General features: G+C 35.8%; 1 protein-coding gene across 3 annotated transcripts in view; it reads left to right on the top strand.

Moving 5' to 3' along the window:
- MS3_00009239 (uncharacterized protein) overlaps window positions 1–23,758 on the top strand; it is a 31,302-nt gene extending 7,544 nt beyond the window's left edge. Inside the window, exons 4-11 of one of the 3 annotated variants that reach the window (XM_051217574.1) lie at window positions 289–399; window positions 7,426–7,509; window positions 9,495–9,578; window positions 11,358–11,441; window positions 14,159–14,242; window positions 15,840–15,923; window positions 20,950–21,032; window positions 22,038–23,758. In XM_051217574.1, coding sequence (XP_051064990.1) covers window positions 289–399; window positions 7,426–7,509; window positions 9,495–9,578; window positions 11,358–11,441; window positions 14,159–14,242; window positions 15,840–15,923; window positions 20,950–21,005 — 587 coding nt within the window. In that variant the 3' untranslated portion in view covers window positions 21,006–21,032; window positions 22,038–23,758. Of the gene's footprint in view, window positions 1–288; window positions 7,706–9,494; window positions 9,579–11,357; window positions 11,442–14,158; window positions 14,243–15,839; window positions 15,924–20,949; window positions 21,033–22,037 lie in introns of those variants that run through there. The other 2 variants (XM_051217576.1, XM_051217575.1) reach the window with 2 other exon arrangements.
- Window positions 23,759–27,853: the final 4,095 nt, after the last annotated feature.

The following is a 27,853-nucleotide window of genomic DNA, read 5'->3' as shown; positions in this document are numbered from 1 at the left end:
TGATAGTAAAAAAGGACTAGATAATGAAAATATGATTCAGTTAGAAAGAATCGATTCCCTTTATAAAAGATTCAAAATTTCGAAATTGAAGATATATAGGTATTTAAATTTGATGTTGTTAAAATGAGTTATCAGACAACTCGAGGTAAAAAAAAATAATGTCAAGTGATTTTTTAAACAAATGTTGTGTAGATAAACAGAGCTCAAATAATAAATCGTTCTTCTGAAAGAATAATGCACCAACACATAAATTCTGTAAATATTTCTACTGAGTTTATCATTTTATAGATAAAGAACCAACTGTTCGTAATGAAGAAAATCCTGTTTATTCTGAAGCTGATAATAAATCAAGCATTCAAGAGGATCCATCATCAATGGATAAGAACAGCAATTGTAAAAGTATGTAAAATTACACTTAACTTTTTTGTTTTAACTGAATTCTTAATTTATTCACATTTTAATACTAAAATAAATGTTCTTGTTAAAGGATATAATTGTGATTATCGAATGAATGACCATTTGTTAATATGATATTTTTCCATGTATTTTTTCAAACAAAATTCAATCTAAAGTATGATTTTTTTGTCTGTTGAGAGGTTTCGTTGAGACCATTTCAATTCGTAGATAGTTTTCTTCACGGTTTAATGTCAGTTGTGTTATTACTAAAACTCAGCGGGACACTGTACGGCTGTTTCCGTCCCAGTATGCGACTCAGTATAGTATGAACCCCATAACCCCATCAGGGGGTTGAATATACTGGTTTGGTTTGTTTATTCGTAGATAAACAAAGGACCCAATCATTTAGTATATATATTGTCGACATGATGGTAATTAGCGTTTATTTCTTCGTACTTTATCGGAAATGTTTCGTTGATTAGCTTATTGCTAATCATAAAGTATCTAATCCACTTAGTGACTTCTTGTTTATGATAAATAAACACACGTAATTATACTTACCAATCTACATTTATGCTTTTATATACATACTGTGGTTGACAGTAAAAACAGTTTCAGATGTTCCATCACCTGTTGAGCTTGACGTTAGTTAACACTTTTAAAACCCATTCTGTACGCTTCCTGCCCGTACGCCCTTTGATTCTTGGATCTGTGTTATTTGGTTACTGATTTCCACACTTCTTATTGAGTTTATTGTGGCCAACTCTTGAGTGGCCCTTTATCTGACACCATTTGCATCGTAAGAATGATTGTTATGGGAATATGCATGTCGCCAACCCTCATATATTTTCATTGGCTTAAATCGCGTTAGTGAATAACAGAATTAAGTAAGTCAAATACGAGAATGGATTTTAAATACGCATATTTCATACAATCGTTGATCCAGACAGACGATCAGAGAAACGAAACAAAGAAAGCGAAGCGCAACGAAATGATGCGCAGTCAAGATGGCAAGTGAGCCAACTCGATTTAATCAAGCGTTGGTCGATATTTATAGTTGTTGGGGTGATCCAGAAAACTTCTTGCAAAACACAAGAAAGGCTCAGGAAACACTAAGAAGCATTTTATCCGACCAGCGTTCACTTAAAGTTTAGCCAGAAACATCAAGAAAGTGAGAAGTTTCTGATTAGCTGATTACTATACTGGCATTACTATACTAGCATTCCAGAATTTTCGGGAGAACTACAATGAATATTTCTTTGGAGCAACTAGAAGCTTATATGGAGCAGATATTCTGCAAAACCTTACTTCAAGAAATACAGGTCTGGCGTATTAACGAAAATAATATTGGTATCACATAATCAAGCACGAAATTGCCGCCAAAGAAAATACGTAACCTTAGGTATTATTAAATACCGTACTCGCCTTCAGCTTGATACAGCTTCTGATATTACTCTAATCAGCCCAGAAACATGGAAGAACATTGGAAGACCCACAGTTTTCCCAACAACACAGCTGGCACACAGTGCGTCTGAGGGGGAAGTTAAATATTGTTGGAGAAGTACCGTGCACTGTTTCTAAAGTTACTGCAACAACAAATGCAACAGTATATCTTATAAAGAAACCAGCACTCGAGTTAATGGGGTTAGATCTTATAGAAACACTTAAACTAGCAGACCATTCTATTAACAGTATCTGCAGACGAATCAGAACTGACAACACCCCACAGTGGAGCCAGAAAAATGCCATGCTACAAAGACACCAAAACGTGTTTAAAGAAGGATTGGGGGAATGTACGAAGGCCAAAGCAGTGCTAACTCTAAAACCTTCAGCTACTCCCGTTTTTCGACCTAAAAGACCTGTACCCTATGCTGGTCTTCCAAAAGTTGAACAAGAATTACAACGATTTCAGCAAATGGGTGTTATCGAACCTGTGAACTTCTCAAACTGGGCTGCACCAACAGTGGTGGTCAAGAAGTCGGATGGAAGCATCCGTCTATGTGCAGACTACTCTACTGGATTAAATGAAACTCTATAGTCTCACCAGTATCCGGTACCCTTGCCGGAAGATCTTTTAGCTAAGCTGAACGGTGGCAGATATTTTGCGAAATCGGACTTATCAGACGCATACCTACAAATCCCGGTATCTGATGAAAGCAAAGATCTCCTAGCGATCAACACACACAAAGGACTGTTCCGGTATAACCGAATACCTTTTGGGGTGAAAACGGCGCCCTCTATTTTCCAGCAAATTATGAATACCATGTTACAAGGTATTCCAGGGGCAGCAGCTTATTTATACGACATCATAATTATGGCAGCAGACAAAATGGACCTACAGAAGAAACTGGACCAGGCACTAGAACGCATAGCCGATTATGGTTTTCGCCTCTGAGCGGAAAAGTGTGACTTCTATATGCAGCAAGTACGATATCTTGGATTCATAATAGATAAAGACGGAAGACGACCAGATCCAGAGAACATTGAAGCTGTGAGAACAATCCCTAGACCCAGGGACATTACTACCCTACGATCGTTCTTGGGATTGGTCAGCCATTATGGTATCTTCCTTTCCGATCTCCATCGTCTATGTGCTCCACTAAACCCCCTACTAGAAACGAATACAAGATGGAATTGTCTGCGGACTGTCAAGCATCTTTCGAGAAAATCAAGCAACTCCTAACTTCCAATTTCTTATTGACACATTATGATCCCTCGCTACCGATAGTCGTTGCTTCAGATGCTTCTAACTATGGTGTGGGCGCAGTCATCTCTCACATTTTTCCTAACGGGTCTGAAAAATCTATCTCCCACACTGCCAGATCTTTGACAACGACCGAAAGGAACTATAGTCACATTGAGAAGGAAGCCCTATCAATTATCTTTGCAGTGAAAAAGTTCCACAAGATGATGTATGGTCGACATTTTACCCCAATAACAGATCATAAGCCACTACTTGCAGTTTTTGGGCCAAAGAAAGGAATTCCTGTTCATACAGCTAACCGACTCCAATGATGGGCAACCACACTTCTGGGTTACGACTTCAAGGTCAAGTATCAGTCTACTACCGCCTTCGGGTAAGCTGACGCATTGTCAAGATTAATAGGCTCCCAATCAAAAACCTTAGAGGAGACTCTTGTAGCAAATATAATAGCTGAGAAAGAAGTCCATCGCGTATTGGATGACGCAATTAATGGACTCCCATTAACCTTTGAAACTATCAAGAAGATCACTGAAAGTGATAAGATATTGGACACAGTTAAATGCTATCTCTCGACCAAATGGCCAAACAATCGCCTTGACGGAGAACTTTTGCGATATTTTCGTCGACGGGACTCACTAATGGTTGTCGACTCGTGTATTATGTTCGGTGATCGAATTGTTATTCCGAAGGTATTACGTCACAATGTTCTCAAGCAGTTTCACAGTGGAATCAATAAAATGAAATCGTTGGCTCGTAGTTACGCTTATTGGCCGTCATGCATTCAAGCTGCTGAAAATCCTTTGAAATGCGAACCTCATTATTGGCCAGAGACATTAATGGCTGATAATGGCTCGCAGTTCGTCGCAGAATCGTTTAAGCATTTCTGTAGCGTAAATGGAATAACTCATCTTCGTTCTTCGCCCTATCATTCGCAATCGAACGGACAGGCAGAACGCTTTGTGGACACCTTTAAACGAGCATTACTGAAAGGGGGAGGCGAAGGGACAACTGGACAGGTAATCACAAAATTTTTAACATCCTACAGAGCCACTCCGAACCTAAATGTTCCAGATAGTAAGTCCCCTGCCGAAGCCATGTTCAGAAGGCGTATTCGAACCGTTTTCAACGCCATGTTACCATCCAAATTAGTGAATGGGCACAGTCAAAATCCAAATATCCGGAGCTCTAATATTGGCGACGAAGTTTTCATTAAATCCTACATCGAGAAGAACCGATGGGAGCCGGGAGAAGTTGTACAAAAATTGGGAAGAGTTCTGTACAGAGTCCGAGGATCTTTTGGAACATGTATACGACATACGAATCAAATCTATGAGTACAAAGGAACGATGCAGACTCGAAAAAACCGGCCGAATTTTCCGTTGGGGTTAATCTTAGACACACCAACGCTACATATGCCCAAGGACACTGAAAAGAAGCCCCGAACAAGGCAGACGACAAGAATAATGGGACGCCGCCGCAGCCCAGTTGTCAAGCTACCATAGAAAGAAATCTTATTCGAGGGAGGTGTTGAGTCGGCTTTCCGAGAACTGCAACGGAGCCTCCAGAGGCCCTAAAGGAGCCGAAGAGTCCTAGCCAATCAGAGCATGACGGAGCTTTCTAGAATATCAACGTGGCGTGCTACTATTGGTCAGTAGCATAATATTTCTTTTAGTGGATTGGCCAAAATAAGATGTTGATTTAACGAATGTTAACATCTATAAATACCCGTGTTTTTCTGTACAGAAATGAACCTTGGAGTAAAGTACTTCTCGCATACCTTGCGTCTTCTCTCTCGCTGTATAGTCCTAGCTTGGGGGTTACAGAATAGCTTAGGAAACGAATATAGCGTTCAATCCACAAGACTTGTCAAAGATAACGAAGGAACCAGGAGATGACTGGGTGAAACATGCAGAACTTGTGAACCGAGAATTTGAGAGGTTCAAGTTGTCTTCCATGACTGAAGACCAGTTTAAATATCTAGTATTTGTCTGTAGCCTGCGTTCACCCGAAGATGCTGACATCCGAACGAGAATCCTTAGCAAGCTCGGACACTGTCCCAATATGACCCTGCAGGAAGTAACTACCGAATGTTAAAGGTTAGTGAATTTGAATTATGATACCTCGGCATTTCAAAAGGTTTTGTTTGTTTAAAACTCATCGTTGTACTACGTGTTCCAGAAAAGGGCACAAAGAAAGTTATTGCAAAACCCGAAAACGTCGTCAACCAAAAGTGTATTCTAAAAGATTCAAGCAACAAACGGCTAAAGTAACGGTAGCTCTTCACAAAGCCGGCTCTCATAACCGTAGGAAGTATGTTTCTCTCAAGATTAATGGGTTTGATACCCGCTCACAGTTAAACGCAGCCTCCGATATAACACTTATAAGCAGGAGAACGTGGGAGAAAATTGGGATGCCGCGAATATGTTCAACTCATCAATCAGCACATAGTGCATCCGGAGGAATTCTAAGTATTGCTGGTGAAATTCATTGTGAAGTCACAGTCAAAGAGTTTACGGAGAAAGGTGTAATATTTTCGACAGACCGTCCAGCACTCGACTTATTGGGGCTTGATTGGATAGAAAATTTGAAGTTAATAGACCATCCCATAAACTGGATCTGTAACAACGTCAGTACGTCGAAAGTCGATGAGAAAAACTCAGTAGAAGCATTATTAAAACGACATGAAGTGGTATTTAGTGATGGTCTTGGAGAATGCACTAAATTTAAAGCTGCTCTTACCCTTCGACAGGGATCAAGATCGGTGTTTCGATCAAAAAGACCCGTATCATATTCTGGGTGTCATTGAACTGGTGAATTTCTCAGAATGGGTCGCACCGATAGTAGTAGTAGAGAAGACTAATGGTAGCGTCCGTTTATGTACTGATTACTCAACCGGGTTGAATGAAGCCTTAAAAACTCATCAGTATCCATTACCCTTACCTGAAGATCTTTTTACTAAACTAAATGGAGGTAAGCTATTTGCAAAGTTGGATTTATCGGAATCTTATTTACAAATTCATGTTGCTGACGAGTGTAAAAATCTGCTCACCATAAACACACACAAGGGCCTATTCCGGTATAATCGACTACCCTTCGGAGTCAAGACGGCCCCATCTGTATTTCAGCAGGTAATGGATAGTATGCTACAGGATGTTCCAGGTGCTGCAGCTTATCTGGATGATATAATAATTATGGGAGTAGATAGAATAGACTTAGAAAAGAAGCTCGACCAGGTGCTGTCGCGAATAGCCGAATATGGACTTCGGCTTCGTCCAGAGAAATGTAACTTTTGTATGCAAAAATTACGCTACCTCGGATTTATAATCGACAAAGATGGAAGAAGACCAGATCTAGAGAATACCCAGGCAGTGAAAACTATGCCCAGACCGACGGATGTCCCCACACTATGATCCTTTTTGGGACTAGTTAATCATTATAGATCTTTTATTCCGAACCTTCATCAATTACGTGTCCCCTTGAATAAGCTTCTGGCGAAGAATGTAAAGTGGAATTGGTCTGTGACTTGCGAAGCTGCTTTCGGTGAAATCAAGAAAGTCATGTAGTGACTAAGTTTGTTTTCACTTGATAATGTAAATTCCAATCCTATTCAAGCTGATTTTAAAGTTATTAATTACTTTGGCGTCGCGGGGTGGGATCGTGAATGCGCACTGCTGAGGAGTCCTATACTAGGAATAAACGGCCTTCCAGGTTTTCCATGGTGGTCTAGCTTCAATTAACTCATTCAGTACTTCGTCATGAAATACAACTCTGTATTTAAGTCTTACAGTGTATTTAAAGTGTAGACAATCAGTTTCGGTTTGTGTGTATGGTTTACTGGATAGTGCAAGTGTTTGTGAAACATGGATATAAATATCACCTGTAAACAGTAGTTGTTGTTGCTATAACTATACTACTTATGAGTAACTCGAATTTGTTTTTTGCTCTTTATCGGTTGATCGTAATCTGTTTTAGTGCTTTATGAAAGTTTTTCGTTTTGGTCTTATTGAACCAGTCATTTTGTGCCTGTGTGCGTTGAGATTTGACTGTTGTTGCTGAGGTCACCATATTGAGTGTGATTTCAACATAAACTAATTATCATTTATTGTAGACCCAAACATCATTCATATATTTTCATACGTAAACATTCCGAGTAGCTAAGGTAGGTAGCCCTTTGACTACATTTGACGTCAAGTAATCTTTTCCGGTAAGTCTTACAGCAGTAGTTACATCTATTCGATTTCACAGTTGGCTAATATATTTTGATTTAATTTGTTTAAAAATTGGTTTAATTTATTTGTTTCTCACTCTTCCGGCTTTACAATTAGGCGAAAAGTTCGCATGTGAACATTGTGAAAAGAAATTCAAGACAAAGTCTTATTTGAATGAACATGTGAAAGTTATTCATGAAGGTAGTTTAATCATTGAGTAGCATTTTGACTTTCTGTTCATTGTGCATCTATTTTTCCATGTTTATTTTTGGTTTAGTTAAATAAAACAATAAGGTTGGAAAACGATTAATAGTTTGTCGGTAATTATGTAAATTACTGTAATGCTGTGTTCATTTTTTGGTTTTTTGGTTCTAAATCGCGATTTCGGATATGACTCCACATAGTACGGTTATAATCATAGATTATTATATATGATTTGATTCTTTGCACATTTTAAGAGTTTTATCATTTTTAGCAGCCCTTCTATTATTACACGGAAACATGATTTATTCTAGCTTCTGGACAGACAAATTGTTCTGATTTTTCCAGCTGTTATTCATATCTTTCGCCTTGCCAGTTTTCACATATAGCCCTGATCATATTTTGTGCAAGATTGTACGTACGTGTCTATTCACCCCCTGTATTTTTTACATGCCTTATAAAATCTGAGTCACGTTACTGATCTCAAAGTCGGTGTATTGCCGAATCCCAGTGCTTTATCCGTCCGCTGCATCCCTTATTTCTTTTCTGTCGTTCAGTCTTATCATATCTGAAATGAGTGTATCTTAAATACCAATTGTATTCTACTTTTATTATCATCTACGTCGTTTTATCACGTGATTTGTTGATAGTGTTTACAAGGTCAATTTGTATACACATTTCATTAGCACCATGATCCACTAATGATTTTCGTCATTGATGGAGTCAACCCTGTGCGCTACACACTAAACGTTTGCAATATTAACCTTCTAACCAAGGTTCAAGTTCACATGATTCTATTCGTCCGAATGCGATAATACAACTGACTCATTACCTCAAGATTAGTTACCGTATACAAGTCAAAATTTAACTATATGGTTATAGTCCTTGTTGGAGCTTTGGTAACTACAAGAAATGATGCTGAACAGAGGAATTAGTCTATAAACAAAGGTGACTTAATGATCTAAATATTGTTAGAAATTAAAAAAAAATGTGATTGGGTAACTTTCGTATCTCGGTCAGGAGAGATTACCTAGTTCAGTTACTCAACCCCTAAGTGATTCAAGTGTACTTCATCCACGTGTATAAGGATCAGTCTGTTCATCAAATAAGAAACTTTTAAAATATTTTAGCAATTAACCTTCATTTGTGCACATGTAAACAATGTTACTCGTTTTACTGTAATGAAATTTCCCTGAACATCAAGTACACCGTTGTGTTTATTTAATTGTAAATTAGATTACTGCTCACGTGTAGAGAAAGCAAGTCCTTTTCCACTGTTTAATAAAATTTCAAAATCTTTTATTTTCGAGCATCTTTCTGTTCATTTAGTGGATGATTGTTGCATATTAAAGTATGGTCTCCACTAGATACTTTATTTCAATCATCTAAAGCTATCTAGACTTGTCATCTGTGAACACGTCACTGTAGAGTATGCTAACTTATCGGGTGAAAGAGGCAAATAAAGTAAAATTTAGAGCTTGAAATAAAGTTCTCAGTGAAAATCATATTCTTTATGAAGCATTCACCTACCAAGTGAACTGAAAATCACCCAATAATGGCTGTTACCGTACGTATATTAAGTACTGATAAACGCATATGCTATATATTCATGAACACGTATCTTGTCTCTTTGCTCTTCTAGAGGAAAAATCATCACTGAGAGAAATAAAAATTGACAGCAAACAGAAAATGTTTAGTGTCATTGATTTACATTAAAATGTAAACAATGTCGAATGATTTCATCTTAAAATTTTAAGAATGACGTTTGGTGTTTGAACATGTTAATTAATGACTAAATGCTAAATGATCGACTGTAATGAAAACTGTTAATTCACTTAAATGTATTTGTTGTTTTATTTGTTTGGCTAAATTTCGATTTTGTTTTTCTTTCTGTGGTCACTATAGCAATGACAGAATTAACATATTTTTCCTCGTTGATTTATTATGCACACACACATATATATATTTTAATGATAATTATACAGGTATTTTAATTCAATGTGATGAATGTGGCGATGGATTCAAGTCTACTAGTTCACTTAAAAATCATATAAATTTAGTGCACAAAGGTACCCTATTGATTTTGTTCTGTTTTAATACAATGTTCACTTAAATTTAAATATAACGGGAAATGTGTAGTTGGTGTAAATATTTTTCAGTTCTACATGAGATGAATTAGATCAAACTTGAATAACTTGGTAATTTAATCCTTAAGTGTAACGCTGGATAATACAGTTTAAAATCTCTTAAGGGGAGAATCAGTTTCATTAAGATTTCAGGTACGCCTTACTGACTGATGAATATAAATTAACGTAAAATCATATCCTAAGTTTTCCTACCGATTGCTTCGAACTATCTCACATTGAGAATTGGTTAGCTCACACAATCTTGATTTGAATCAATCAGTGGCTACATTGCTACTTGATCGACCAATATTTCACTAGGTCTAAGAATTTAACTAACATGATATTGGTTATTACTCAGTGATCAATAAATTATTTGATAATATCGTAGTTTTCTATTGTACTTGGAAATAAGACATGTTACTACTTACGTTATAAGAAAATAACATAGTTTTTTCATCATATGTTGAGGAACGTTTGACAACCACGGAGTATCAAAAACCCAATCTGTTTTAAATTTAAAACCCACCATTGTGTTATGTACTATCGACAACCTCAAGAATAATAATATCCACCCAACCATCTTAAGCATTCTTGCCTCTATTAGTATTTCCTGATTTTATCCAGAATTATGTCTCATACACTTTTAAGCTGTGACAAAGTTCAGAAATTGTCACCATTGTTTTTCAATAGGTCGAGATCCAATAGTTTACAATTTCTAGCTAATTATATTTACTATTATTGAATTTTACACTACGCTTTTATGATACGTCATAAACGTTTTGAAAACATCAGACTTTTGTTGTTTTTCTAATGATATTTATATTTTCAAATTAGTGACTAGTAGGATGATTTCAAATCGATTTATCTAAATATTTAACTCAGTTTTTTTTTGTTTTGGCAGTCAAACACCAGAATATCAATAATTACACTGGTTAATGTATAATCTTTTATCAAATTATCAAGTTATTCAAAAATGAGAAAAAACAATTCTCACGTGATAACACTGTCGTTCTACTAGTAGATATTTAAGTTCAGGTTTATTCACTTTTCTACCTGGTTGTCCTAATCAAAATAAAAATATTGATTATTTTATGACCCAATGTTGTTGGTTTGATAATAAAAAACTGGTTGGTACTAAATTATCACACGGATGGCAACAAATTACGATTGTTATTTCTAAGTGAATCGTGTCACCATTAACCGTGTAAATTATCAAAAGACAACACAAGGCCTGTATGTGGATGTAAAGAATCACCTATGTAGCGATAGTGCTTTTTTTCTGAGAACTTTGGACCTTTAATCAACCTTAAATTTTGATCGAAAACAGTGTAATATGATTTACGCTAATTGACTTAACGACAGATTATCCATTTTAATTATACTTAAATCATCCAGCTTCATAAATGAAAATGTAGACTAGAGTAACCTATACATTAGTCGATAACTTGAAATGTCCATATCTAAATAAGCCAATTCCTATTTGAGAGAGGTTCGAACTGGAATCCTGGTGATTAAAAGCCTAATGTTTTATCTATTAAATTACCAGTTCAATGTTTACTTAAAAAGTATAAAGTCGTTATAAAATATTAATCTTCTTTCTCAAAAATATCTGGAAGAGATATGGTGCTTTAACCTCGAATAATCATTGATATGGTAATGTTAAATAACCTGATCTTATTTTTTCTTCTCGTTCTACGTACATATATATGTTTATCTAATCAGGTTTGGGATTTCAATGTCATTATTGTAATAAAGTGTTTACACAGAGACATACCTTAATAATACATGAAGAATGTGTTCATAAAGGTAAGTTAAACAAGATTGCGTATACCCATATTTTTGTGTATCATCCATGTTATTTAGAATTACAACCCCTATTTCAAAAAATAAGCAAGAAATTTGACCACATCATTAAAGTGTGAGTTGGTAAGATTTTGAATATTCTCACTAAATGGCTATTGTTATCAGTGGGAAATTAGTGTAGGCAAAGGCATTTTTTGTGACAAGGATTATGTCCAAGGGCCAAAATCAGATACGTGTCAGTCTGGTTGATGACTGAGGTCTATGCCACTTTTTGGTTTGGTGGGGATCAAGTTTATTAGATCTTGAAGCTCATCGACGATCGGTAATTCCATTTGTTGATGTCGTGCAGTCACCAACGCACAAGGACTTCTTCCGTTTTGAGTCAAGCGGCTACATTTCTCTGGTATGGCACTCAAAAGCTAACTCAGAACTGGCAGACCAAGAAAGTTCGACTTTCTAATTAAAGCAAAGCATTGCAAAGTTTACTGTTTGGTTTTAACCCAACGTGACTTCTGCCTAGGGCTCCAAATGAGTTATCAGTGGTCAATCAGGTTTTAAAGGTAATCATTACCAACAATTTTGTTATACGAATGATCAAGCAGAATATTTAAAATTTGAATTTTGTCAAAATAGAAAAAAATACTTGACAGAGTCGTTAGACATCAATGTTAAAATCATCCAAAGGAACAAAAATGTTGGTTCTATCCACCACCAATATTGAACCCCTACGGTATCCAAAATTATTTACTTACTGAAAATAATTACTCCACTATAAGTACTTTAGGATGATCAATTTATATCACTATTGAATGTTCAAATGTTTTACACAATCTATTTTCCATGGGTTCTTACATGTCCAATGAATCATTTTTAAAGTATACTTTTTTGTATATTACTTGACAATCCATACTATTTGTATATTAGTTTGCATTTGATTAATATATATATTATTATATTATATTATTATGGACCTATAACTGTAGAGTCTTATGATGAAGTTATTGAAAACAATTGTTCGCTCAAATATTCTTTATTTTTGAATATTGTCTGAGGATTTTTAAACTGCTTATATATATATATATATATATATATATATATATATATATATATATATATATATATATACTTGAATCTTTCCTCCCTTTGAAGGAATAGGCTGCCCTCTAAGGGTCTCCAAACAACTCTGTCTTCGCTCCTCTTTCCAGCTTTCATCAAGTGCTATTCATGGTTCTGATCTCTGTCTTCAAATTCCGGCTCCATATGTTATTCACTCATTGTTTTCCTTTTTCCCTGAAGATTCAAAGTTAGGGCTTGCCTCGTTCGATGGTTTCGACAAATTGTATCCTATGCTTCTTCAGCTGCCAGTTTGTTTGTTCTTTTCTACAGTAGGTTATTGCTAATGGTTTCGATCAATTGATCTAGAGCATCTTGTGTAGGCAGCTTTTTGTGAATACCTGTACATCTTTGGTAACGATTGCGGTAACTCGTCAAGTTTCAGCTCCATACAATAAAATTGTTTGGATGTCACTGAAAATCCTGACTTTAGGGTAGGGTGACAGTTGTTTTGAGCGTCACATATTCTCCAGTTGTAGAAATGTCTCCCATGTTTTCCCAATGATTCCCTTGACATCTGTATCAAACTCTCCTTGTTTGTCGGTGACTGTCCAGGTATGTAAAACTTTCCATCTCTCTCAAAGCTTCTCTATCAAGTGTGACTGGGCTGGCGCTCTCTGTATTGTATTACAAAGTCTTACTTTTTTCCTTGTGTATGTTGAGGCCTACTGTCGTAGAAGCAGCTACTACACTAGCTGTCTTCACCTGCATTTGTTTTTGAGTATGGGATAGAAGAGCCTGGTCATCTACGAAGTCCAAATCGTCTAGGTGCATTTAAGTTGTTCATTGTATTCTGTGCTTTCCCTGAGATGTAGAGGTTTTCGTAAAATAGTCAACCACAAGACGAGAGCAAGCATCCTTGTCTGACACTGGTCCATACTTGAAATGCATGTCACCTGTCCTCTATGCGCGACTTTACAGTGTAGTCCATCTCAAGAACTCCGAGTGATGTTGACGATCGTCACAGGAACACCATGGTGTCGAAGAAAATTTCACAAGGATCTCATATCCATGCTGTCAAATGATTTCTCATAGTCGAGGAAGTTGATGTATGGTAATGATTTTCATTTAAATGATTGTTCAACCGTGATTCGAAGTGTTGTCATTTGATTGGTAACGATCAATCCATATGGAATGCAGCCTGTGTTGATCTCGACGTTAGATGTCTGCTTTATCTTTCATTTGGTTCAGCAACATTGTTGTTGCACTTAACATACAAATTATTATTAATCTCACCCCCGAAGTATTTTAAATCAGTTTTCGTCACGACATGTAGGTAGTGTTCGTCATAAAGCCAACTCCTGGGATAATTGTCATGCATGGTCACGAGTTTAGTACGACTGTATAATCTTGAACTACGACTAAACGGTTATTAAATGAATGTTTCATGTCTTTTTTTCATAAGAAATAAACCTGAATTCATGCACTCGACAAATTTCTTATATCAGTAGTCAAAGTATTTCTAAACTGTAGGATATGCCGCACTGGATGATTTTGTATAATGTTTGAAGTTTGTAGACTTCTCTATCATAATTATCGTATGTTTATACAGTGGAAAAGTAAGTTCATTATTTTGTTTTAATTTCTATTTTTTCCTCCCTATCCAGGTATCAAAATATCATGTAATCATTGTAGCAAAAAATTTGCATCTCGATGGTATTTAAAAGAACACATCACAATCGTCCATGAAGGTAAGTTGGATGTTGTTTTGTTTCATAAATTGCCTGTTTGACGCTCATTCCTCTACATAACTGTTAAACAATAAGTTGATATTTGTGTAACTGACCGAAGTGTTTTCGTATACCTTGAGACTAATGTAAGATGGTATTATTACTTGTGTACATTAATTTCTATCGCAAGCTGATGTCAGTTGGAGAAACACTGGAGATAAACATGTGATGGATAAGTGTTTAATTCTAATTTGAATCTCTTCAGTTTTTGCAGAAAATTCACAAAAAACACTGTAACTAATTGATTGGTTGACTCAGCACTATGGTCTCTACAACCTCGGACGATCCTTAATGTTATGTGGTCATTTACTATAGAGAATAACAAAGGTAAAACGGAGCACTGGTTCAGTGCTTCCTGGTTTATAATGAATATTCAACCGACAACTTCTCATGTAATAGCGGGGTTACTGTATTGTGCAACGGGAGAGCGTTTGTAATATGTACTTCGCAAATAAGAAAACAACACTGGTGCAGATGATGAATTATTTCATCCTTCAAAATATAACAACCAGTTTGCAGTTGATGAACTAAAAATCACATATAAGGAAAATACAAAATTGATGTTACACTAAAGCAGCAAAAGACGCATGCTTCATGTCATACTGAACAAAGTTCACACTAAGTGAATACGAAGAATATTATTCCGAACATACGTCACACTAATAAAATTCATTTTATACAAAACAAAATATCACACTAATAATGAACAAATATCCTATTAAGCGGCAGTGACGTAAAGTACAAATTTATTTTTTCAAATAAAAGTCACTATACTAAAACCACTTCACGTTTTTATCCCGTCCCAATAATATATATGTAGAATCACATGATAGATAAACTACTAGTATGTATTGTGTTCCAACTGTTCGATAGTTTTTGATTGAGATCATGAAGTGATTGATTTTAGACCACCATTGGAAACCTGGGAGCACTAGACGGCCGTTTCGTCCTCCTTGGCAGTGCGCATCCATGATCCCGCTCACAGGATCTCAGTCAAAAACTTAATAATCTCTACAACCCCTATACTGTTCGATAGTTGTTAGGCAATTACTTAACATAAATTGAAACGACTGTTTTGACTATGAAACAGTTCATTCATTTGTAATATTCACATCCCATCATGGTACATGATTCATTGCAGAAAGATTATCTTGTACAAATATTCAATTCAGTGAATATTGTATATTGTGTAATTACTTGTATGCAATTTCATATGAAAAATGAAGTAAATTTCATCACTTTTTTAATACATTTGTTTGAGCTTATATCTATTAAACACGTTATCTATTCACATGCTTTTATAAAAATCCTATAACTTGTCGCTCTCCTGATTACTGCAATCCTCGAACAGATCAATATCTTGCTAAATTTTTCTGATTGTCTACCTTTTAGTTGAGTAAGATGCAACTGTAATTGGATTTGATCCAGATGCAATAAGAGTACAAATACTTTTGACACTTTTAACATATTATTATAACCTAACATAATATATAACTGAATGCAGAATAATTGTTTGCAAATCATTGTTATGTGTATCATAATTTTTTCACTTTTCTAGGTAATTTACTAAAATGTGAACTTTGTGGTCGGTCATTCAATTCACATTGTGCATTACGTTATCATTCTAATATTGTTCATAAAGGTTGGTGAATAGTTTGTCAATACTAATTTATTTGTAACTAGAAGTTTTTTTATTTGTCTTGCTACTCTTGACTCTCCAAACATTGATATCTTAACCGCTTCCTATCTTTAGAAATCTCCCTTTCTCTAACTGTGAGCAGAGAAGAAATGGTTGGAAATATAGAAGTTTTACTTCGTAGGTTATATCATGTACAGGAAACTAGAGTATTGGTGAGTTTGAGGTATTCAGAGCTGAAGCAAAAAGTCAGTGCTTCGGTCTGGGCACCCGGGTAATATTACAGCCCACACACAAAGCAAATGACAATTATTACTGGAAACATTCTTGCTTCAATTAACATTCAAACAAATCACATTCATTATTATTTTTTTATATACCACGTCACTTATTTACTCTCTTCTATTCTCACTTAGTGTATTCTTATTTTTAACTTATACTGCAGCTCTCCTGTGGTGGAAACCCTGTTCTATCTAAACGATCTCGAGTCACTAACTGGTCGAAAATTGAATGCTACCATCGAATACGAATACTGAAAGTCTTTCTGAAACCGTATATACCATTCAAACTGGCTTCCTTCAACGTCCGCACACTAATGCAGATCGGAAAACAGACAGGGTTGGCTATGTCTTTAGAATGTCTTAATATCGATGTCTGTTGTATATCCGAGACCCGTATTCAAGACTTTAGTGAGGTATTACAAATTTTCCCCCATATGTAGCTTCAAGAGGCTTGTTTCACGCGCGTTTACCCGAGGATCATGTGGCATTTCCGTCTGGTTTTGCTGGCATTGGTGTCGCACTAAGCGCTAGAGCTGAGGTAGCACTGACCCATTGGATCCCCATTAATAGTCACTTATGTGCTGCTAGACTAGAAAATTCTATCGAAGTGAGAAGAAATCGGCGTGAGAAACCATGTCTTTTCGTCATCTCCACCTATGCTCCGACAGATTGCAGTCCGGATGCAATCAAGGATAAATTCTACCACCAGTTAACTGTTCTTCTCCAGAAAGTGCGTTCGACAGATATTGTAGTACTAGCCGGAGACTTGAATGCTCAGGTTGGGCGTCTATGTACAGAAAAGAGTGGTTTGGGTGGCCGATGGAGGCTTGTTAGTCGCAGGACAGATAATGAGGACCGTCTACTGCAACTGTGCGCAGACTACAACCTGTTTCTAGCTAGCACTAAATCCCGGCACAGTCATCGCCGATGTGTTACCTGGCGTTCTCCCTCTATATCTCAGGCCTGGACTCAGATTGATCACACTGTGATCAGCTACCACTGGTGTGGTTGTGTACAAGACTATCACTCCTTTTGGAGTACCCATCTGATCTCTGATCATGCCCTTGTTTGCGTTATTCTTATTTTAAGTTTCAGTAGCCAACACATTTATTCTCCTAAATGGATCGATGCCAGTAAATTGGTTGAAGCTTCTGTTGCAGTTAAATATCAAACCGCGCTAGGTTCAAGGTTAGCTACCATTCCACCGAAAAGTATAGATGAGCATTGTTTGCAATTGCATGACGCCATGAAAATGGTGAGTAAAGCCGCTTGCGGCTTCGCGAAACGTTCCACTGGGTTTCTTCAGGCTCCTTACAACTCATCGAAGCCCGTCGATCTACTCCAGGTGATTGCAAGTTTGACTATATACGAAGAAATTGGGCGAAGCTTGTGTAAGGACCGACAAGCCTGGTGTTCGGAGCGTGCTGATGAGTTGGAAGCAGAAGCTGCATCTGGTCACTGCGTAAGCTCTTCCAACTCACAGGCTGCAAAAAGTTTGTTTTGAGCGAAACAATCTGTGAGGATGACGGGATGCCAGTCAATAGCATCTATAGACGTCTTGAACGATGGGCAAAGTTTTCGAGGACCAGTTCAACTGGTTTGGTACCCTAGCAACATTAATCAGACTGTCCTACCCTACATGGGCTGTGATGACTGATCCACGAAACGAGACGGAAGTCTGCAAGGAATTCTAACTCTTGAAAGGCTACAAATTACCAGGCCCAGATGATTTACGTCCAGTCCTTTTCAAAGATGGTTGGGACTTTCTTTTTATTAAACTGACTGAGTTGTTTACAAAAGTTTGGCAGTTAGAGAGTGTTCCAGCATCACGGGATGAGTCGATAATTCTCCCTGTCTTTAAAAAGGGTTCACATCGTTTCTGAACAACTATTGTGGGATAAGCCTGCTTTCGATTGCGTCCAAACTACTGTCTTCCGTCATACTTCGTAGATTGTTCAAAACCCGAGGAAGATTGATTCGCGAGCAACAAGCAAGTTTTCGTCCTAATCGAATGTGTCTATTGAAGAAGGGTGTGCCTGAGAAGTTTATTAACATCACAAAAGGCCTATATACAAATACATAAGGTAGAGTGAGGGCATACAACGACCTTTCTCCGTTGTTTCATTCAAGCAGTGCGGTTAGACAGGGTTGCCCAATCTTACCATTCCTCTTCAACTTTGCTGTGGATGAAGTCCTGGATACAGCTCTGATGGATGTAAATGATGGTGGTGTGGATATATGTTGCGTGGAGAATGACTTTTCGACCTTGAGGATGCGGATGATATTGCCTTACTGTGCGATGATACTCAAGCCATGCAATCTGAACTGAAAGGACCCTGATCCTGCACTCACCCGGGGTAGTGAACAGATAGTAGTCGAGAAGTTCGTGTATCTGGGTAGCTGCATAAGTGCTGGTGGTGGCGTGAGTGATCAGATCAATTCACGTATAGTAAAATCCAGAGCGGTTTATGTTAATCGGGGCTATCTCTGGCGCCTTCGCGATGTTAGTCCGGCTGTAAAAGGCCGGATCTACAACGTATCGGTGAGAGTAGTTTTGCTCTATGCTTGTGAAGCCTGGCCTCTCTGAGTTGAGGATGTTAGACGATTCCCTGTGTTTGGTCGTCGTTGTCTCCGAAGAATTACTGACATCCAGTGGCAACACCATGTTAGTAATGCAGAGGCTCGACATCATGTGTTCGGGCACAGCGACGATAATTCAGTTAGTATCACTACCTCGAAACATCGACTTCGGTGGCTTGGACATGTTCTGCGCATGTCGTTCCAGAGAATCCCACGTGCATTATTTGCCGACACTGGGACTAATTGGAAAAAGCGGAGAGGTGGTCAGTGTACGACATGGTGTTGTGGTATGAAAGAAGGCTGTACAGGACTGGCTTCTGTCAATCATTCATAACTCTCTTATGGGGTCCTAGAGATGGTGCAATACAGTGTCTAGAGACGTTATCAGACATAACTCAGAATAGAAGTCAGTGGCGATTATGCTGTAACTTTCTCCATAAATGAACTCAACTTCTTTAACTGAAGTTCTTTCTGGTTGTACTTTTGCTAACTGTACTGCCTCTCCCATACACTAATTTCTGTTCGTTGTTCTCCTTTTTGTTGTACGCACTTTACATTCTCGATCTCTTTACAGCCTTATTGTTCTTGTATGGCGCATATGTATTTGGTGCCCCTTTGTGACAATATTTATATGTCAACTGTACTACCTCTCCCATTACTATTATTTCACTCCCATACACTAATTATTATTTTAATTGAGATCGTGAACCGATCGATGTTAGACCACTATGATCTCAATCAAAACCTTCACAGCCTTATTGTTCTTGTGTGGTGCATATATATTTGATGTACTTTTATGCAAGTATTTATATGTTCAAATGAATAACAAAATTACAGTCAAATTACCATTATGTTCGATAATTATTCAGGTCAACGACGAAAATGTCAATTGTTTTCCAAAACATATTAGTTTGTTATCCAGAATGATGAGTTCCACATTTTCATATTATTTTCTTGAATATCTTTGTTTTTTCTTGCCTTGAATTTGTCTAGATTATATATACATTGTTCTGATAATCTTTGTCTTATTACACTATCAAAAGTTGCTTTCTAGTTTCGAGAAACCGATTAGTCGGAATGGTTTCTGCATTTTTCCCGGTTTCTGGAGAATTTTTCAAACAAACCATGATATTAACTTCCACTTTGCCTATTTCAACCCTTAGCATTTTAGAGCGGTTGACTGTAGAATATGTATTAAGGTGGTTATGTCGCTAAACATTTATTTTAATAATCGTCCTGGAATCTTAAGAAAAGTCGTCCAATTCAGCTACGATCTTCCCTTTTGTTAAATAAGATTAGACAAGAAAATAAATCCTGGAATCCATGAATTACAATGATTCCCTAATAAATGGTATTTCTTAACACATTTGTATATTGAGCATACTAATGTATCATAGTATATTTGTTATGCTGGCAACATTAGGCGTCATATACCAATTAAGTTTTGTTCGACTCTGTAACAATATGTAAGTCGCTTATGTTAATAGAATCACAAGATCATATATTTTATATTTGACGTACGGCAAACTGCTTTGGGCATTGCATCAATTTATACGCATAGGTGGGATAGTTTTAAAAAGGCTATCAATTTTGTAAAGCGCCTATATAAATAAATACTTGTAGATCAAACGATTAGTTGTCATATTCAAACCGTTTTCATGTTATCCTGCATGAATAAACTGTAGCCACCAATGAATTTTGATAAAGATTAAAATAAATACTTAAAAGATATAGAGAATAGACACAGTTTATCATGGACCTTGAAGTCATTGTTAAACAAGAAGCCAATTCGTTCAGAGTATTGGCGAAAATATTCTGAAATATCAACAATTACAATATTGACTAATTTATATTTTGGAAAATTCACCACCGTTTTTAAGCATAAAACTGATTATCATATCAAAATTAACTTTGGTTAAATATTACTCAAGTTCCCCATGGATACCTTCTCAATGATTAACTCCAAACTTTTACAGCATAATCAGAAATAATAAAAGCTTCTCAAAAATCAACAAAATTATTTTCCTCAGTAAACTGTCTTAATTTTCACTTGATAATGGATGGCTGTTTATTTTGTTGCTGAAAAGTCATTATCTTATTACATTTTGAGTGTTTTACGTTTAAACAAAAACAAATTATTAGCCTATCCTTCATATATATTCCAATTTCAGATCATAAATTCCAATGTCCACATTGTCCCAAGACTTTTCGTTTGAAAAATACTTAGAAGGTCATGTAAAACGAGTTCATGCTAGTAAGTGAAAAATTTTCGACCAAATTTTTGTGTGAATAAAACTTTCTTTTACAATGAAAATGTTACATTAAGAATTAGCATTAGAAACTAAAGAGAATAATTTAAGGGCGAGGGAGAGATATCAAACAGCTTTTTCTAATCAGATTTAAAGACGCATTATTATACACCTATAACACACGTACACACAATTCATCATATATGATATCTGATAGCTTTGATGACGAATACATTGTACCTTTACAACTAAGTCTTAATCCCAACGAACTGTTAAGTGCAAGTGATGAAAGTTACCACTGAGAACTCTGTCACTGTTACTGCTATCAAATTTATCTTCAGTTGATACCTCTCAACAATACATAGATGTATTCGTGAATTTATTACCCACAGCCGTGATAATTTACGTTTTATTCAATAGATTGAATGTTCGAATCCTATCCCACCCTATTCCCAGTTTCAACAACCAAATAGTATCATTAGTCCGTTATGCACATACTGTGACTGAAGGCCGAGTACAATAAATATTCACTTGGTCAACGAGTTATTACTTATCAATCGAGCACTAATTTCATAAAATTAACTTTTTTTTAATAAAATTATTGAACCAGTCGATATAGTCAATCGCGTTATCGGCTTATGCTTTAATCCAAATATTGCTGATCACTTGTAAAGGGATAAATATTATATTTTGTACATTTGAATGCTCCATTCCAACTCACTGTCCAAACTGATTAATTATCACTTTTGATTGAGTTACTGATTGTTTAAGAAATATAGTTAGCACTGTTTTAGTGGCTGAGGAGCATTCGAATCTTCAGAACTTCGGTTTAGACAACCAAGCAGTATCATTGTTCCTTATCCTCACATGCAAAATCAACATGTAAATGGTATAAAAATAGATGTCACATTATTTCACATCATTTCCTTTTAACGTACTATATCGTTAAATAAGATTAGTTTTTACTATTTTGCCGTTTTTCACTAATTTCTGTTCATTTTAATTCATAGATTTGGGTAAAGGAAATACGCAAACAGTTTAAAATCATAAAATGTATGCACATACGATGAAGATATATACGATTCAGCTTTAATTCTGATTATTATTATCACTACTACTACTACTAGTAATACTGCTATCGTTGTTGTTTTTAAAATTATTATTACTAACATCCTTCTCTCCTTTATATATTTCCATTTAACACAATTCTTCTTGTTTTATCAGTGTGTTATTATTCTTGTCAAACGTGAATCTCCGTTCGCAATTACACTTGTTGTAAACGACATAGAGAAGAGTTGTTTTAGAAAACAATGAAATAAATAATGAACGAGTGAAATGTAAATAAGGCAAATTGCAATGTTTTGCTTCAATTTTTTATCAATGTTTATTTCTTCTCTGTCAGTTTTTTGTTTCGGTTTAAAAATATATACAACCATTATATATATATATATATATATATATATATTGGTACGCACTAATTTGAAATACATGAATGCATTTGTTATTATTGATTTACTTATTTACAAATGTTTATCAACACATACCACTTAATAGGGCCGTTTGTTAGCACACTGAAGCAGATTAAAATAAAGTTGGCTACAGCCAAACCAGTTCACCACTACTCGTTAAAATTCATTGACCATTTTTCTCAAACGTGTCACCAGATGAAACCTAATTAAGGTTTGTATGGTAACCGTAATTCATAGCTGGAAATATGGCTGAAGACTGGTTACATTTGAACGATGTACTAATTCGTAACCTGTATATAAATTGTCGAGTTTTACTTATCTCACAATTTTGCACTCTGAATATCTTTCGAACCATATTCTTGATGATCAGTTTACTATTGTTTGAAGTGCTATCACTTTGTGACAAATTGGGACGACACCGAGCCAGATTCTATGCTATGTACGACTACTTGAATTGGTTACTTATTGACCTTACTAGTTTAGAAAACATTTATTTATTCCACTATCTACTTCATATACCCCTACTCTAGAGGTTATTGTAGGATTTAAAGCAGACTGCAAAATTAAACTTTCCTCCACTAATATGTCAAGAAAGGCCGTACAGATCACGTATCACTGTATAGTCGGAGGGATTTAATGGAACCGTAGAGGGCTAATGTAAATGAATTCATTATGCGTGTCACTAAGATCGATAGACATACATTCCTATCTGGACCAGTCAAATACTATAACTGATGACCTTCTACGACTTGTCTTCAAAAACCTTAATCTAATGAATTTTGGGTAGAATTTAATACATGTAACTAAATCTTGAGAGTTGAAATTTTTCATTTAAGTATAACGCCTATCAATTAACGACTCAGTATTAATATTGCTACTTGACAGATTTAAAAAATAACTACTGTTATATGACAGAAAAGGAGTCTATATATAAATGTTTTTAGAAACGTACCGAGAAACTCGAAGAAATTACAAGAGATCATTACAAACGGTCACAGTTTTCAAATCTGTTAAATTACTATTGAATTTACATTTATAACCAACCTTAGTTTGGATTGCATTCATTTTGGGAAATAAGCCTACAATGTCGGCATTTAAGTGAGGACTATGGGGACCGTCCATCGCAATAAGTCATTTCTATGGTCAGCGTTAAACATTTTTTTATTCGGTGACCTTGAATAGCATTGGACAAAGTAACGGCAAAATATTCATTAGTTTAGTGTACTGTTGTCAGAATATATTTCAGGGTATTCTGATTGATGACTGAACATTGAAAATACTTCGGAGGATTTTCAAGTTCCTTACGTATTTTCTTAAATTCAGATGATTCATTTTAGAAAGTTTAGTCAAACACTTCCTGAAAATCGCGTTGAAGAACGTTTTCAATCCATAATTATCCGCTATCACGCAACACTTAACATAAACAGGTCATAATTAAATTCCCAAGTATTCCGTCCTGAAAAAACGCTATATTTTCATACAGAGCAAATGAGAGCACTGGGATGCCCTACGATATTCAACAATTCGTTTGATTTTGCATTCTCCAAACCAAAAGTACTGTGCACTAATACACAGACGAACAGGTGGAATCACTCGTGACAACCAGAGCAAACTTTTATAGGTACATTGCATATTTCAGTTTCATCAGACTACATTACGAAAAATTCAGGTCGATTATATATTCTTGTTGAATAACTGTAGAGTCTTATGGAAGTTTTGAAAACTTGTTCGCTCAAATATTCTTTATTTTTGAATATTGTCTGACCATTTTTATGGGACATATATATATATATATATATATATATATATATATAATATATATATATATACTTGAATCTTTCCTCCCTTTGAAGGAATAGGCTGCCCTCTAAGGGTCTCCAAACAACTCTGTCTTCGCTCCTCTTTCCAGCTTTCATCAAGTGCTATTCATGGTTCTGATCTCTGTCTTCAAATTCCGGCTCCATATGTTATTCACTCATTGTTTTCCTTTTTCCCTGAAGATTCAAAGTTAGGGCTTGCCTCGTTCGATGGTTTCGACAAATTGTATCCTATGCTTCTTCAGCTGCCAGTTTGTTTGTTCTTTTCTACAGTAGGTTATTGCTAATGGTTTCGATCAATTGATCTAGAGCATCTTGTGTAGGCAGCTTTTTGTGAATACCTGTACATCTTTGGTAACGATTGCGGTAACTCGTCAAGTTTCAGCTCCATACAATAAAATTGTTTGGATGTCACTGAAAATCCTGACTTTAGGGTAGGGTGACAGTTGTTTTGAGCGTCACATATTCTCCAGTTGTAGAAATGTCTCCCATGTTTTCCCAATGATTCCCTTGACATCTGTATCAAACTCTCCTTGTTTGTCGGTGACTGTCCAGGTATGTAAAACTTTCCATCTCTCTCAAAGCTTCTCTATCAAGTGTGACTGGGCTGGCGCTCTCTGTATTGTATTACAAAGTCTTACTTTTTCCTTGTGTATGTTGAGGCCTACTGTCGTAGAAGCAGCTACTACACTAGCTGTCTTCACCTGCATTTGTTTTTGAGTATGGGATAGAAGAGCCTGGTCATCTACGAAGTCCAAATCGTCTAGGTGCATTTAAGTTGTTCATTGTATTCTGTGCTTTCCCTGAGATGTAGAGGTTTTCGTAAAATAGTCAACCACAAGACGAGAGCAAGCATCCTTGTCTGACACTGGTCCATACTTGAAATGCATGTCACCTGTCCTCTATGCGCGACTTTACAGTGTAGTCCATCTCAAGAACTCCGAGTGATGTTGACGATCGTCACAGGAACACCATGGTGTCGAAGAAAATTTCACAAGGATCTCATATCCATGCTGTCAAATGATTTCTCATAGTCGAGGAAGTTGATGTATGGTAATGATTTTCATTTAAATGATTGTTCAACCGTGATTCGAAGTGTTGTCATTTGATTGGTAACGATCAATCCATATGGAATGCAGCCTGTGTTGATCTCGACGTTAGATGTCTGCTTTATCTTTCATTTGGTTCAGCAACATTGTTGTTGCACTTAACATACAAATTATTATTAATCTCACCCCGAAGTATTTTAAATCAGTTTTCGTCACGACATGTAGGTAGTGTTCGTCATAAAGCCAACTCCTGGGATAATTGTCATGCATGGTCACGAGTTTAGTACGACTGTATAATCTTGAACTACGACTAAACGGTTATTAAATGAATGTTTCATGTCTTTTTTCATAAGAAATAAACCTGAATTCATGCACTCGACAAATTTCTTATATCAGTAGTCAAAGTATTTCTAAACTGTAGGATATGCCGCACTGGATGATTTTGTATAATGTTTGAAGTTTGTAGACTTCTCTATCATAATTATCGTATGTTTATACAGTGGAAAAGTAAGTTCATTATTTTGTTTTAATTTCTATTTTTTCCTCCCTATCCAGGTATCAAAATATCATGTAATCATTGTAGCAAAAAATTTGCATCTCGATGGTATTTAAAAGAACACATCACAATCGTCCATGAAGGTAAGTTGGATGTTGTTTTGTTTCATAAATTGCCTGTTTGACGCTCATTCCTCTACATAACTGTTAAACAATAAGTTGATATTTGTGTAACTGACCGAAGTGTTTTCGTATACCTTGAGACTAATGTAAGATGGTATTATTACTTGTGTACATTAATTTCTATCGCAAGCTGATGTCAGTTGGAGAAACACTGGAGATAAACATGTGATGGATAAGTGTTTAATTCTAATTTGAATCTCTTCAGTTTTTGCAGAAAATTCACAAAAACACTGTAACTAATTGATTGGTTGACTCAGCACTATGGTCTCTACAACCTCGGACGATCCTTAATGTTATGTGGTCATTTACTATAGAGAATAACAAAGGTAAAACGGAGCACTGGTTCAGTGCTTCCTGGTTTATAATGAATATTCAACCGACAACTTCTCATGTAATAGCGGGGTTACTGTATTGTGCAACGGGAGAGCGTTTGTAATATGTACTTCGCAAATAAGAAAACAACACTGGTGCAGATGATGAATTATTTCATCCTTCAAAATATAACAACCAGTTTGCAGTTGATGAACTAAAAATCACATATAAGGAAAATACAAAATTGATGTTACACTAAAGCAGCAAAAGACGCATGCTTCATGTCATACTGAACAAAGTTCACACTAAGTGAATACGAAGAATATTATTCCGAACATACGTCACACTAATAAAATTCATTTTATACAAAACAAAATATCACACTAATAATGAACAAATATCCTATTAAGCGGCAGTGACGTAAAGTACAAATTTATTTTTTCAAATAAAAGTCACTATACTAAAACCACTTCACGTTTTTATCCCGTCCCAATAATATATATGTAGAATCACATGATAGATAAACTACTAGTATGTATTGTGTTCCAACTGTTCGATAGTTTTTGATTGAGATCATGAAGTGATTGATTTTAGACCACCATTGGAAACCTGGGAGCACTAGACGGCCGTTTCGTCCTCCTTGGCAGTGCGCATCCATGATCCCGCTCACAGGATCTCAGTCAAAAACTTAATAATCTCTACAACCCCTATACTGTTCGATAGTTGTTAGGCAATTACTTAACATAAATTGAAACGACTGTTTTGACTATGAAACAGTTCATTCATTTGTAATATTCACATCCCATCATGGTACATGATTCATTGCAGAAAGATTATCTTGTACAAATATTCAATTCAGTGAATATTGTATATTGTGTAATTACTTGTATGCAATTTCATATGAAAAATGAAGTAAATTTCATCACTTTTTTAATACATTTGTTTGAGCTTATATCTATTAAACACGTTATCTATTCACATGCTTTTATAAAAATCCTATAACTTGTCGCTCTCCTGATTACTGCAATCCTCGAACAGATCAATATCTTGCTAAATTTTTCTGATTGTCTACCTTTTAGTTGAGTAAGATGCAACTGTAATTGGATTTGATCCAGATGCAATAAGAGTACAAATACTTTTGACACTTTTAACATATTATTATAACCTAACATAATATATAACTGAATGCAGAATAATTGTTTGCAAATCATTGTTATGTGTATCATAATTTTTTCACTTTTCTAGGTAATTTACTAAAATGTGAACTTTGTGGTCGGTCATTCAATTCACATTGTGCATTACGTTATCATTCTAATATTGTTCATAAAGGTTGGTGAATAGTTTGTCAATACTAATTTATTTGTAACTAGAAGTTTTTTTTTATTTGTCTTGCTACTCTTGACTCTCCAAACATTGATATCTTAACCGCTTCCTATCTTTAGAAATCTCCCTTTCTCTAACTGTGAGCAGAGAAGAAATGGTTGGAAATATAGAAGTTTTA

This window comes from Schistosoma haematobium, chromosome 5 (genome assembly GCF_000699445.3).
Source record: "Schistosoma haematobium chromosome 5, whole genome shotgun sequence".
Lineage (NCBI taxonomy): Eukaryota > Metazoa > Platyhelminthes > Trematoda > Strigeidida > Schistosomatidae > Schistosoma > Schistosoma haematobium.
This window is presented reverse-complemented; position numbering and strand designations above follow the sequence as displayed.